This window comes from Furipterus horrens, unplaced genomic scaffold (genome assembly GCF_987537825.1).
Source record: "Furipterus horrens unplaced genomic scaffold, mFurHor1.1.pri manual_scaffold_5, whole genome shotgun sequence".
Taxonomy (NCBI): Eukaryota; Metazoa; Chordata; class Mammalia; order Chiroptera; family Furipteridae; genus Furipterus; species Furipterus horrens.
Window position 1 is genome coordinate 105,518,161 of NW_028327175.1, and position 14,928 is coordinate 105,533,088.

General features: G+C 46.4%; 1 protein-coding gene across 2 annotated transcripts in view; it reads left to right on the forward strand.

Moving 5' to 3' along the window:
- The window catches only part of MARF1 (meiosis regulator and mRNA stability factor 1), a 41,437-nt gene extending 33,150 nt beyond the window's left edge, over positions 1–8,287 (forward strand). For both annotated transcript variants that reach the window (XM_090276972.1, XM_090276973.1), the window contains exons 22-27: positions 352–582; positions 2,663–2,875; positions 4,046–4,106; positions 4,193–4,291; positions 5,931–6,101; positions 7,843–8,287. In XM_090276972.1, coding sequence (XP_090133098.1) covers positions 352–582; positions 2,663–2,875; positions 4,046–4,106; positions 4,193–4,291; positions 5,931–6,101; positions 7,843–8,087 — 1,020 coding nt within the window. In that variant the 3' untranslated portion in view covers positions 8,088–8,287. The remainder of the gene's footprint in view (positions 1–351; positions 583–2,662; positions 2,876–4,045; positions 4,107–4,192; positions 4,292–5,930; positions 6,102–7,842) is intronic.
- The last annotated feature ends 6,641 nt before the right edge of the window (positions 8,288–14,928 follow it).

Here is a 14,928-nt window from a genome sequence, read left to right on the forward strand (position 1 = left end):
AACCTTTAAGTCACAAGTGTGGACAGTGAATGCCAACTGGCTCGTCTTATTTCCTTCCCTTAGGGGGCAGTGGAAAGACTGTCCTAAGGGAGGGGGTGGTTTTAATGGAAGTTTCTGGTTATGGACCAGCGGGAAGGGAGAGAATAATTTCTGCTCCAGTCTCCCTTGAAGTGTTGGTCTAATGTCCCAACGAAGATGGAAAGAAACCCATTCACTTTATTTCATTTTAAGAGTAAGAATGAGAGAGTTTTCCTCTATGGGTTTCATTAGCAAAAATGAAATCAACTGAGCTGGGTGTGATGCAGGTTGTCGATCCTGAGTTTGGATAAGTTTGAATTCTTATCTTTCCAGGTTACTGATGTGGAATCTGGCAAACAGATCCAGCTGGTCAACCGCAAGTCCCTGCGCTCTCTTACCGCCCAGTTGCTGGTGTTGTTGATGTCTTGGGAAGGAGACACCTATCTTTCTGTTGATGAGCTCAAGAGACATTATGAAGCTGCCCATAGCACTCTTCTCAACCCCCTTGAATATGGATTCATGACCCTGACTGAACTTCTGAAGAGTCTGCCTTACTTAGTTGAGGTATGAGTGCTAATGGTTCTTTAGAACCATTGTAATGAAACTGTTGAATTGGGTGTTTCTGGATTACCTAGTGGTCTAGGTTAGAGGGTGTGCAGCTGGAAGGGACCGGTCGGTCATTTTATAGTTGAACAAACAGAGGCTTAGGGAGGTGTAGGCACCCTGCCTAAATGAGTGACCAGCCAGGCTGAAAGCCCTGGCCTCCTGATTCTTGAACTGGGTTGCTTTTGTCCTGCACCAGGCTGGATTTTGCTACTGTTACCTCTCTCTGAAGTAGAGGGATTGTCCAGTGTCTCCGTGTGCCTTATCAGTCAGATACAGGTCAGGAAGGAAGACTGGCTGGCTGGTCACCCAGGTAGCTTTTCAAGAATGGCACTTCATGGTAGAAGAATTGTTAAAGAGTAAACAGATAAGGTCCTAGAAAAAATTATCAAAATTTTGACTCGAAGTTAAAAAATGAGACCAATTACCACAAAAGAGACTAAATATCATTGAAATTTTACTGCCGAAAAAGGCACCAGGGCCAGATGAGTTAATAATGGGTTTAAACTAACCCTCAAAGAACACATAGCTCCAACTTCTTAAAAAGTATTCTAAGCCACTTAAAAAAAAAGTTACAAAGCTCACAACTTCATTTTATGAAGCCAAAATAACTTGAATACCAAAAACCTAATATGGTCACTCAAAAGAAAGTGATTTTAAATAGGATACTAACCAGTAAAATCCAGCAATGTACAAAAAGAATAATTACAATTTTTCTCATGTAACCATGTGATTGATAATTAAACAACTAGAAAGTGTTGACAGACAGTCTCTCCTTGGCCAGACTTTAGTCAGGCTCCCAGAGCAGCCTTCTAGACTAGACCTTTACCTTAGATCTGTCAGTTAGTAATGATGTCTTAGGAATTTTCCATCCACCAACACCCTCCCTCCTTCCTTGGCTATAAATCCCCATTTTTCTTTGTTATGCAGTTGATCCCCAAACAATATGGGGATTAGGTGTGCCAGCCCTGCACAGTCAAAAATCCACATATAACTTGTGACTCCCCAAAGACTTAAGTTGTCCCTTAGTATCCACAGGGGATTGGTTCCAGGACCCCCACAGATACCAAAGCCCACAAGCATTTGTCTCCTACATAAAAGGGTGTAGATCAATGCATGCGGTTGGCTCTCTGCATCCGTGGACTCCCAACCACAGATCAAAAACAGTATAGGTATTCAGTGAAAAAAACCCGTGTATAAGTGGACCTGTGCAGTTCAAACCTGTGTTGTTTAAGGGCCAGCTGTATTCAAAATTGAGCCTAAGTTTTTTTCCCTTCCCCTATTACAATAGTTCCTAAATAAAAACTTTTTTTTTTACCACTTGAACTACTGCCCAGCTCTGGATTTCTTTCACAATATAAAATGGAACATTTTCTGAACTCTGCTAATCATCTGTAATGTGAATACCAGTGCTAGGCATGTAAAACTGGGTGTTCAAGACAAAGGGCTGTCTGTGCCCGATAAGGCTGGCAAATGTGCCTTCTCTTGCAGCATCTCAGTTCACATTAAAGATCCTGAGAAGGTTGATGGTAAAGAAATTTGCTTAATTTACTTGAGAACAGAAGAGCTTTGGGCTATTTTCCCTTGGCAGTTTTGCTGCTGCTTTTTGAAAGAGTGCTAATGTCATCATCCTGCGCCAGTGCTCCTGGGAACCCAGCTTGGGAGCTGGGGTTCGGTGGCCTCAGTCCCCAGGTCTGATAAAGCTCCCTCTCTCTGAGGGTTTGCTTCTGCCCTTCATGGCAGTCTCGTTTGAGACCTGAGGTTAGCCAGGTTTCTTCCTTTCTGACGCCTGTTTGTCCAGACCGCTGCCCTTTTAGACTTGCAAATAGAACTCAAGTTTGCTCAAGGCTTCGTCTTTGTCTGGGGGCAATTCCTTGAATGAATCCCTCTTCCTCCGTGGCTGACTGTCCATTTTCAAGTTTGACTAGTTCACGGTGCCTCGGGCCTTGTCACTGTCACTTGGAGCTGGAGGCCTGCACTTCTGGGCCAGTGGAGCAGTCACTCAGGACGTGTCTAATGCTGTGTTCTTCTCTTGGACCAGGTTTTCACTAATGATAAGACAGAAGAGTGTGTGAAGCTCACAAATCTGTATATGTTTGCCAAGAATGTGCGGTCTTTACTTCATACTTACCACTACCAGCAGCTTTTCCTTCATGAATTTTCCGTGGCCTATACCAAGTATGTCGGAGAAACGCTGCAACCCAAGACTTACGGCTACAGTAGTGTAGAGGAACTCTTGGGAGCGATCCCACAGGTGGGTGTTTCCGAGCTTCTTGAGAGGATTTTCCTGGAGAGCCACAGGCTTACTCTCCTGAACAGAGCAAGGAAAAGGCAGGCATTTTAAACAGATCCTTTCATAACATATAGTTTCCATAAGATGAATGATTTTAGTGTTTCTCCTTCATTCTGCAGACCTTTATTAAATTCCCATGTGCCAGGTGAGAAAGTCCTAGACCCTGCCCTCAGGAAGGCGTGGGGTAACAGCAATTCAGGACCCCCAGCAGATGATGAGTCAGTGTCAGTGCAGCAAAGAGGGGGCACACTGAGGAGGCCATGGGCAGGCGTTGGGGCATACAGGCCACGTTGTCAAGGATGTGTAGGAGTTAACTACGTGGCAAAGCGGGGAGAGGGTGGTCTAGGTAGCGGGGATGGCACAAGCAGGTGCCTGACAGTGAAGTAAGAGCTTAGCTCCTTCCAGTGAGGAGCTGAACTCAGTGAGGAGCGAGGAGAGGAGCTTCAGGTTTGTGTGTGAAAAGCACCGCAGCCACTGCTGTGCATAGTAGAGAGAAACAGGAGGGAGAGGGAGCTTGGCCAGGACTCTGGCGATTGCCCAGGTCAGGGTGAGAGCTATGAAGGGGCAGAGCCTGAGTGAAAATAATAAAGGAAGAAGTTTTGGGTACATGGGAGTGGAGATAAGTGACGGGGTGACACAGGCCTGTGGGAGAGCTCCAGGAGCCCGGCGCGGAGCTTGGCTGAGGAGGCGGAGAGCGGCATCCTTAGGTAGCAGGCTTTGTTTTAGGATTAGGGTAAGAACTTGGTTTGCGGAGGTCTGGAAAATCTCCATTAATGCTTTTGGGTGTGGTTAGTTTCTGGAAAAAATAGTAAGGGCTCTCGTGTGAGAACTATCTTCATTTATAGACCAGAACTGGTGTTTAGAAGACAGTCTTTTTAAAAGCCATAAAGAATATTTTTAAGCTGAATGTCACAATTTTTAGACTGCACAGCTTTTTATAAGGGACATGTTTCTGCCAGCCTCTATTGCTTTAAAAGGTAAAGAAAGAATATAGAAAATTTTTTTCTTGGCATTAATTCAGTTCTAAATTCTAGTATGTTTAAGGCAGACACAGGTCACATTATTCCTGAATTTTAGGGCTTATCTTCCCTCCTTTTCTGTTGCTTAACCAGTAGTATGTCTTGTGTACAGGTGATCTGGATTAAAGGACATGGTCATAAGAGAATTGTAGTGTTAAAAAATGACATGAAAAGTAAGTAAGCATCCATCCCTTACCCCTTCAGAAATCCTGGTCTTCTCACTGACTTCTCCCTCTGACAGGTGCTCTTTGTCCTCTAGGTCATTTGAGTTCAAACTTGCCCTCGGCTACTGAGCATATCCCAGAGATGCCCAAATCTTGCACAGCCTCGGAACTCGAACTTGGAGCAGGTGGCGATGGTGAGAGAGGAAAGACTAAGCAAAGCTGATGAAGTTCTAGGAGAAATGGCTTGGAGTGGGGATGGGATAGGAGGGAGTCAATGGGTCATTTTCATTAATTAAAGTAGTCATACATTTTCCAAAGTATTTGGTTAATAACAGAAAAAACTGGCCTACATTCTATAGCATTTTATGGTTGACCAGTTAAGGTTCCTAAGAGATGTAGGCACTCCCTAAATGACAACATGTCAACCCTATTCAGATGTTAAAGGGAAAACTTACTCTGACACTCTTGTTAAAACAGTATTTCATGACTATTGCAAGAGGTTCAGTTCTATTGCACTAGGGGAGAGACATCAGGCTCAACTTTGAATACAACAAGGACAGGTGGGGATTTGTAGTCAAGGAGCAGAATTAGGGTGTCAGTCAATGGAAAACTACCAAGAGGGAGACATCAGGGGTACGGGGATTCTAGCTGAACTGACCCAAGAGGATTGTTGCTCAGGCCAAGGACTTAGACATCGTGGTGGTGGGATGGTGGTTGAGTAACTTGGTCAGGTAGCGTGGCTGGAGGCTCATGATAAACTGACTTTACAAGGTTCTTGCTAATCCTTGGCAAGGACAGACATGGAAGGCCAAGGTCAAGGTCTGGTGGAGAAGGGGGCTAAGAGAAGCCTGACTTAAGTTTGGTCAGGGAGAGTCTTTGTCACAGGACATCCCTGGAAAAGACTTGATAGTAACTCATTAATGTTACTCAGAACAACGTTGAGTCACTTAGATTTTACATGGAACCATCTCTGTAGATAGAAATCAGCTCATTTGCATTCTATAGCAATTTTAATTTTATTGAAAATTTTGAATCCATTGCTATGTATGAGAATTTTATCTTATTGGACTCTGCAAGTCATTGGATAGTGTTACTGTGTTCAGTGTTTATAACTCAGTTATGCAACCATATACATTTAAAACACCTTAATATAACTCATCTCTCTCAGATGTCACAGCAACCTTCAGAAGCAGTTATTTTCACTGTACAAATGAGGAACTATAATTCCCAGAGGTGCCCTGACTAGTGTGGCTCAATGGGTTGGACATTGGGCCATAAACTGAAAGGTCAAGGATACGATTCCTGGTTGGGGCACATGCCTGGGTTGCCAGCAAGCTCCCCGGACAAGGGTGTGCAAGAGGCAACCGATTGATATTTCTCACTCACATTGATGTTTCTCTCCCTCTCTTTCTCCCTCCCTTCTCCTCTCTCTAAAAATAAATAAATAAACTCTTTAAAATTCCCAGAGGTTAAGTAGCTTACTCAAGGTCACTCAGCTAGGAAGTGACAGAACTTGGACCCAAGTCTTGTAATGCTGAACTTCGCTCCTTTACCCGCTTTCTACCCCTTTTAAGGGTGTTGTATTTCCCTTCTTCAGAAGCTGACCGGGGAACCCTTTTTCTCAGGCGGGGCCCTGGGGAGATCCTGGCTTGCGGCATTTCGCTTAACCAAAGAGAAACCCAGATCTTTCTGTTAATAGCTTTTTTTTAAACCTTGAGTTCTTGAGTACTTCCTGACATTTTTCATCTTGAAGGCTTCGAAAGAAAGCCTCTGGCACAGCCTTGTGGCAGACTGCTGTCCTGAGCAGAGTCACAGGCCGCCTTCTCTGTCCAGGGCCCTGTCAAACGGAACAGGAGCTTCTCCGCCTGAGCAGCGGCTCCCCTGTGGACCTCCTGTGCGCGCCTGTCCCTTCCTGCCTGCCGTCCCCTCAGCTGAGACCAGATCCTGTCATTCTTCAGTCTGCTGATCTCATTCAATTTGAGGAACACCCTCAAGAGCTTTCTGGTAGGATGTTCTAGGTTGTGGGCTTTTTCTCTGTGGGCTTAAAAAATAAAATTATAATGTGAGTGTATTAAGTGTTTGATAGAGGTGAGGAGAAACTATACTTTTTCAGGCAAAAAATACCTGTGCCGATTACTTAGGACCCCCTTTTCCTGTTAAGGTTCCTCCAAAATTGGATTTATAGCCTGAGGTGGCTTGGGGAGCAAGGAAGGGAATGATAGGGTCATGGGGGATGATGTTGCTGGGGTGTAAGGGAGGCACACTCATCCCCAGATATATGTGTCACCTCTTGCAGATTGTCCAGAATGTCTCCAGAGGGCATGGGGCTTTATGAGGGTGTGGTAGGGGAGGGAGGGGCAGTCTTCAACTTGACTGGACTCTGTGCAGGGGCCTGAAGGGGAAGAGGAAGCTGACAGGGCTGAGTGCCGACTCCTGCCGCGCCGCCGGGCTCTCACGGCGCACCTGACGCCGCGGTGGGGCTGACAGTCCCAGGCGCATTCAGTTCTCCCCTCAGCTCTGCAGGTTGGGTGACAGGCATAGCTTGTGTCGGGACTAGTGATGAATCTGGCTCTGGGCTGCAGGGTTAGGCTTGAACCCAAGGCCTCTTGTCTCTCTGATGTCACCTGGCATGAGAGGATGGCCCCCTGCTCTGATGAGGAGTTTCCCTTGTCATCGTCACTGTTGTAACGGGGCGTCTCCCACCCTGCTGACACTGCTCTCCGGGAGACTGCTGCAGGGGTTTCACAGCCCCTCGTCTTCTCACACGGCACTGGGCACTGCTGCCCGGTGAGGGAACTGAGGCTGGGTACCTGGAAAACAGGAGACAGGGAACCACACACCTGGCTTCTGATACGAGAAAACGTAGCCTGTGATAAAAAGCAGGGCTGTGTTCCCTGGAGTGCATGACTGGAGCTGATGGCAGACTGATACTAGCTCTTCTGTGGGGTCGTGGCCTTGGTGCGTTTAGTATACACGAGTCACTCGTACAGCATGTTCACATGTTCACATGTGACAAGAAGGAAAAGCATTGGAATGGTGTGGGCAGTGCTGTCTGCCATTCTCCTCAGTGAGTGTGTCAGCCTGAGAAGGGAGCTGGGTCCTTGCTGTCCCCTCTGCCCCTCTCACTTTTGTACCTTCGATGTGAGAGCCCTTTGCACACCCAAGGGGTGTCTGAGGTGTTAAGTACATCTCTTCCCAGCAGCGTGACTCTGTAAGCAGCAGATTGATGCCTGTGGCTTGGCTGGGGAAAGAGCCCCCGTAGCCTTGCAGGAACACCGGCTGGGTTTGACTTCCTGGGTTTTCTAGGGCAGTCAGGACTGCGCCACTCCGCCCTTACTCCCCTCCCTGACCTAGGATCCAGAGCAAGGTCTTTTGTCAGGGGAGTGGGCCTGGGCCCCCTCCTGGTCTGAAAGTCCTTAAGAACTACCTGACAGAGAGATTGAATGCACAGAGAATCCAAAGTGGGGGAAAAAATTGTTTTTAAGTCATTGCCCATTGATTTGTAGCCAAAAATGAAGATCTCTAATACTTTGTAATTTGGGGGAGAGCTGAGATATAGTTTATAAATATTTGACTGTGACACATGGTATTGGCCACACAGATAATACGTAAATGGCGGCATGAGTGTGACATTTGGAAGGTTATTTTTTAAATCTTTCTTTTTGTGAAAATATGGGAGAGAAACTGGGAACCAACACTTCTTACAGGTTCTAGAACTGAATCTGTTTGCTTTTTGTGTTTACAGAAATTATGATTTTAAACCAAGAAGAGAACATTGAAATTCCAGTACCAGAAAATAACAAAAAGCTGACCTCTGACTCCAGCGCCTCCTGCGTCTCAGCCGCCATCCCAGTGCCTCCCTGCCCCCCCTCAGAAACCCCCGAGCTGCAGCTCAGCAAGGGCCCTGTGGAAAGCCCAGCCAAAAAGCAACCCAAAAATAGAGTAAAATTGGCAGCCAACTTCTCCTTTGCACCTATAACCAAGCTTTGACTCGTTTTGAACAAAGAATTAAGATGGGAAAACACTGTCTGATTCTGCACACAAAAGTGGGCTCAAAAACACAGCCTTTGCTGTTTTAATGAAAACCCCCTAGAAGCCACTTCCTCCATCTTTAGATTTATCCCATAATGTTTTGTTTCTTTTACATTGAACACAGCTTTGAGCTAAAGTTTTTCTTTCTTTCTTTTTTTCCCCAATTATTGGGGGTGGGGGGCTGGCATTTGTTAAATCGTAATCTTAATATATTTTACCAAATTATTCTTAATTATTATGAAATATAATGGTGTTCCATAAGAAGGAAGCAGTAAGAACTGGGCTGGAGGAAGTAGTTTTACTTCCATTAAGCCACATCAGTGGTATAACCCTCCATGTAGCATAATATAGTCTCTAAGCCTTTGCTTACTGATGTTTTCAGACAGTATTAATCATATGCATGATATATCTTGAAGCAAAGCCTGTTCAGTGATCCTGCGTGTTCACACACTAGAGAAGGGTGGGCCGGGAGGTAAGAATGTATTTGCAGGTTGGATGTGAAGGTTTCTGGCTTCCATGTGACTTGTAAGAGTGCCTTGTTTTTTATTTCACGATGTCTGTAGTGGACCAAAACAAAAGTGGTTTCATCACAAAATTTTAAAAATATTTCCACTTTGGGGTTCCATTTAGGAGCTTCCTAGAAAGTTGAGGATGATTTAAGCTTCCCTTTTATGTCAAGTTCCAGTTTGATATACCTGAGGTAAAGGAAAAGGAGATGGTCTTGGTGTCATGAATTTAAATTCGGCATTTGAAGTCCAACACACATTATTGTGTGTCAAGAGGCAATGTTGGGAAGAGTGTCCGATTTTCTAAAATATGCAATGCATAAGTTTCAAATCAGGGGGGGTATTGATACTCTTTCCTTTGGGAGCACACAGAAATTCTATCTAAATGTATAAATGTATAAAGGCCAAGGTTGATCAACTTAATGCTGGTTTTGGTAGTTGGGAAACTTGAAGTGTATGTATTTGTTTGTCTCAATAGTGTCTGCTGTAACTCAGTTACTTCTCACTGTTGGAAGCATGTTCAGGTTTTTGTGGTATCTGACACTGGCATTGGGGAGAGCCAGCCTGTGAGAGCTCCCTGCCCTGTGGAATGACTTTCGCCCCGAGGTGGCTGAGGCAGGCTGGTGGCCTCTCACCCCTCCTGGAGAAACCTGACATTTACAATGGGTTGTATTTGTTGGGCAAAAGGCGATTCATTCATAGAGCAGAAAGAATCTGTTGGCCAAAGGTCTTCCACTTGTTAGATGGTTCCTTTTGGGGGATATGTTCATATTTTGTAATTTCTGGAAAGCCAGAAAATGGGCTCTGACTTTGTAGCCAGCATTTTGATAAAATGCCACAAAATAAGGGCTATAAAGAGATTTTTACAAGTTAGATTTTTGTTCCCCAAATCTTTTCTATGAAGCCAGTGATTCCCAGTTCTCAAGATGTAGCCCTAATCAAGGTGGAACTACCCTGGAAAAGCCTTCTAAGCACGGTGGCCCTCTGCGAATCCCTGTGAAGGCATTTCCTCTACAGACAGTGACAGGAAGTACAATGCAAATGTGCAATTTTTTAAAAGAAGCTTTTAAACAGTGTGATATAGTTAGTGCTGAGAAATCAGTTGCCTTATTCTGAGATTTCTTAAGGCTGAGTTTGCACACTTGGACTTTAGTTTTGCTCTCATGTAAAGAACTGGATTTTTAAAACATAAGTCACAAGGAACCATTACAAGTCACAAGGAACAGTCTCAAAGAGTAGCTTCTTTGAGTGACAAAGAAGAGACTGAAATAACGTGCTGTCATGTGAGTGTGGCCGCACCATTTGCTAGAGTCTCCAGTCAGCCTGGGATGCGTGTGTGACTGACACTTGCTGTTTGAAGATAGGAAAATACGGCAGAAGTTCATTGTGTTTGTCATGTATTCCACAATGGCCAGTCAATTGCTATCTATTTTTTTATCCAGAGGCTTAATTAAATAATGTGACAAAATGATGTATGAGAATTAAGACAATGAAATTCTTTATTTCTGGTGGAAAGAGGTACCAGATTAGATTTATCTTTAAAAAAAGACTAAAGTTATCACCAAAACCCCCTTTCCCATCTTGCACTGTTTGTTTTGGATTGGGCTTGGGGGAAAGATGTTTTTCTCAACTGTCTACTTTGTTGGAACACTTTTTTTGTGGTTCAAGTGCTGTTTTGTGTGTTGGGACCAAACAGTTGTCAATAAACGTTACAAGCAAGCATCCAATTTGAGTTCTCCAAGTGAGTGTTTGTTTGAGGAGAGGGATTATAAACCAGTCTAGTTGTATTATCTTTTCATTTTGGTTCCACCAACTTCTCACCCTTTCTGAAAATCTGAGGTGGAACACAAATTGGTTTGACATTATGGAGGCCCTTTTAATTTGGCATCCAGCCCAGGCAGGTGACTGGATGTGGACCCTTTGTGGTCAGGACCCTCCGAGGTTTCCACCCTAGTTCCAGGTTATAATCATGTATGGGGTAAATACAGTAACCACAGAACACTCTGGTTGTAAGACTGGGATGATTTCTAGGCCCTCCCCCTTAGAAAAAAATCCATTTTGCAGGTTACTTTGGTCCTGGGTAACTGCCAGGCATACTTTTTGAATAAGCCCATTTGGAAAACATTTCCTTTCATAAATTTCCATTGTGAAGCCCTTTCCCTGAGACCATTGCCACTCACCCCCTTATATGAATCTAGAAGGATCAAGAAGAGACTTGAATGTTTGGGTAAATTGCCTCTTGATAAAGTGTAATTTTTTAAACAACATTACAAAACTTGAAAACCTTTGGCAGTCCTTTCAAAACACCTAGAAAAACGAGCTACCACCATGCCCCTTTAGAGCAGGGAAGGGAGGTTTTGTAGGTCTAGTTTAGGGTTTGAAACGGCTTTGCGTTTATCTTTGTGCCTTTCCCATCTGGTCTGGAGAAGGTAGCCTAGAAGATGGCCGAGTGAAAGCAGACCTGTCCTTGCAGTGGAGATGTGATCTCGACCTGCCTCCAGACGTGCAGTTGCCCTTATCTGTCTCATCATAAGGAGCATCATGCTTTGAGATACGGGTCTCTAGTTGCTTCCTCGGGCAAAGACTGAGTCACAGCTCAGAAGCATTCCTGCTTCCTCCCACACCAGTGACCTGCTATAGCCTCCACTTTCCCTGCAGATTGGGGCAGGTCACCTGCAGGCTCAGGCTGGGGGAGGAGAGAGCCCCTGACTCACCGCCCCAAACACCAGTCAGCGGGGTCCTCACTGCCGCCGTACTTGGCCTTGCACTCTCCCACTTGCTTTCCATCAGCGTGTACAATAGCCGGCCGGTCTCCCAGCTGCTAATGTGATTACAGCACCAACCTCATCTAACTTGGCTCTATGGGGAGAGATGTAGGGATGACACATCCAATTTGCTTGTTTGAATTAATACTTTCAGGGCCAAGTGTCGAGTCTCTTTTCTCTGGAGAGTTCTCATCTTTCTCTGGGAGGTAGGCAACCCTGCAGAACAGCTCAGGTTGGAATATGAGGAAACCTGGTTGCCTTTGGGATGAATTTGACAAATTATGGAACAGCAAGAAGAAAGAACTCCCCCCCACACACACTCTTCAGGTGGGTGAGATGGAGAGATGAACTTTCCTCAGCAAGATGAAGAGAAGAATTCACATTTTCTGGGAAGGAAGGATTTGGAAACGGGGAACTTAAGGCACAGAGGAGGACAAAGGGAAGGAACAACTGCAGGTGGCAGCTAAGTGGCGCCACAGCAGTGAGCCAGCCAGGAGCACAGCTGAGGCTGGGGTGACGCAGGCTGACAGGGCCGATCCTGACACCATCTCTTCCCACTGCTGCGGGCGGGTCACATGAAGTCCTCTTCCCCTTCCGCCTCTGCCTGAAAGCCTTCCCAGGTGCAGGGTCTGGCGTGGACTCTGAGGCCTGACCCCTGCTGACCCTTTCCCACCTCTGTCCCCTCCCAACCGAGGGCCCCAGGTTTTGTTGGCTGTCAGCTGTAAATCCTAGAGGCCACCACAGTTCGCTGCCACAAGAGCTGCCTCAAGGTGGCAGCTTAGTTCATCACGCCAGCAAGGAGAACCTCTCTCCAGTCTGCTAATCAAGAGAGTGACATCCCATCATCTATTAGTTAGAAACAAGGCACAGGCCCCGCCTTCTAGATGATCCGTAAGTATCTGATGAATGAGGAAGCGATTGACACGGGTCCTTCGACATCCTATCCAGCTTCTAGCATGGGAGGGAGCGGGTCCTGAGTTAAACCCTGTGAGAGCCAACCAAGCTTCAAAGCTAAAAGGGCCCTTAAAGACAGGTAGACCAAACCACCCTCCACCCTCACCCTGGGTTACAGATGGGGATAGTGAGGCTGGAGAGGCTGAGCCACTGCCCAAGTCATTCTGGCACAGCTAGGCTAGTGGCCCTGTTCTACACAGCTCCCAGGTCCAGCCTTTACTGAGGCTCCTACAAGGCTGCCAGGCACTGAGCCAGGTGTGGGGACCCCAACGAGAGATGTGGGCCCAGCTGTACCTTCCTGCCTCCCCCGTGGCAGCAGGACTCGGGGGCTCAGGCAGAGAGACCCCTCGGTGGTGGTGGTTCTCGAATCGGAGAGGACATCTCATCACCAAGGAAACATGTTTAAAAATGCAGGCTGCCTACTAAAACCACTGGCCTGGGCTCTTCAAAATTGTCAGGGTCGTGAAACACAGAAATGACTGGAGATTACAGGTGTGGCAACAAAAAGCAGCACTTGTTCTTGGACCAAATCCTAGAAGGAGGAGGAGAGTTGCCATAATGTAAATTACTGGGAAAACGGATAAAATGTAAATACTAGGCCTTAGTATTGTGTCACTGTCATTTGAAAGGGAACACCCACGCTCCTTAATACACGCTGTAGAATTGAAGGGTAACACGACATCATGTCTGCAGCTAACGTCTTAGGGAGAAAGGGAATGAGAAAGCAGATGCAGCAAAATGCTGGCAACCAGTGAATCTGAGTAAAAGAACATAAAGGAATCCTTTGTATAAGTTCAAAGTTATTTCTAAACAAACAAAAAAATCTTAATATTGTTGAGCAGGCTCCTGGGTCCCTCCGGAGATTGAGGCCTGCCGGTGGGTCTGTTAGGATGAGAGCAGGCTGTCCCGGAGCCACGCTTCCGCCAGCACCTGAACCACAGAGGTGCTTCCTCGGGGGACTCTCCCCTTCCAAATGTGGGCTTCATGTGCGCATGTGCGTAAACAGTTGCTGTTTGAATCTGAACAAACAGCTCTTGGGTGAAGCAAGTCAAGGCCATGCTGGGGACCCACTGGGGGCTGGCAGTCCCAGCGCCAGCCAGCTCTATTTCTTTTGGGCCTGGGTCCCCACGGGGGCTGGGCTCGGAGACGGAGAAAGAGGAAGCACAGAGTGTTGACTCAGACCAGGGATCTGAGCTCTGCCCTGGTTGTGATGAGCTTGCTGATGACTTTAGCAAATACTTGCCCTTCTCTAAAAACCTGTTTCTTACTCTCTAAAAGGCAGTGGATCCTTGTTTTTAATTTCTGAGCATCCATTCTCTCCTCTTCTGGCACAACTGGGCTGACACCCCTCTCCTTCTTCCCCTTGGCTTTGAACCCCAGCTTGGCTAAGCAAAGAATCACACCCATCTGGCCAAGCAAGTGATTCCAGGATAGGCATGGGACTGTTTAAAATAAGACAACAGGCCCAAAATGGAGTCACTTATGCTAAGCCCCATATTGTCAAACTGAGACTTAATTACAGTTTTGCCTCTCCCAGAAACAGAACCTTAAACGAGTCTACCAGGAATCACCAAATCAGCCCTCACTAGGTCATCTGCCTGACAAACCTCTGCCGTCCCCTATAAGGAACATAACCGTACTCTGATGGTAACCAGCTCACTTTTTGCTGAGTATAATAACTTTATCACTCCTGTTCCCTTCTGCCTATAAATGTCGTTCATTGCACAGCTCCTTGGCACTCCTTTCTCTCTGGTACATTGGATGCTACCCGATTTGAATCGATTTTTGCTCAAATAAACTCTTAAAATTTTAATATGCCTCAGTTTACATTTCAACACCACCCAAGCCAGGCCAGGGAGATTCCATGTTGAATTTTTTGTCCAAGTTGCTGGAGTGTTACTCTGGGAGGCCAGGGGGGCCAGAAGCCGGGAGCTGTTGCCATGGGCCCTCCATGGAGACGCTGCCTGAGGATAACGCCAGCACAAGGAAGATAGAATGGAGAGGTGGGAAGACACCAAGTCCAGGTGACATTGTCTGATACTCTAGATCCTGGGACAGCCCAGCCCAGGAGCCAAAAAATGTCTTTATGTTTTGCCTGTTTGGCTTGAGTTTGGGTCACTTAGAACCCAGAGAATCCTAATGCAGAGAGCTCCAGCTTTGCATGGGGTACGGTGGGGGACACTGAGAGGCCCTCAAGGCAGGGTGGCCCCAGCCCCACACCACCCCCAGCCTCACCTTCTCCAACTCTTCTCCCTGCTGCATCTTGCTGCAGAGATTTGTCCTCCCCCAAGAAAATCCCTGAACCCCAGACTCCATTTGCGACCCCTTCCACATTCCTGCCATCTCGGTGCTCGTCACCATCCTAGTGGGACGGAGCAAGTCCACAATTGTCCATCAAAATCCAAGTGTGAGGTGGCTTTTTCTGTGGGAGGAGGAGCAATGAGCCACAGATATCTTCTCAGCTGAGAAATAAATCTTTGTGGGTGGGCGGTGAGCGCTGAGCTGACTAGCAGCACAGCTGAGGCGTCTCTGGACCCACAGTGGGGGCCTAGAGTTGAGGTTAGCCAAAGGCTG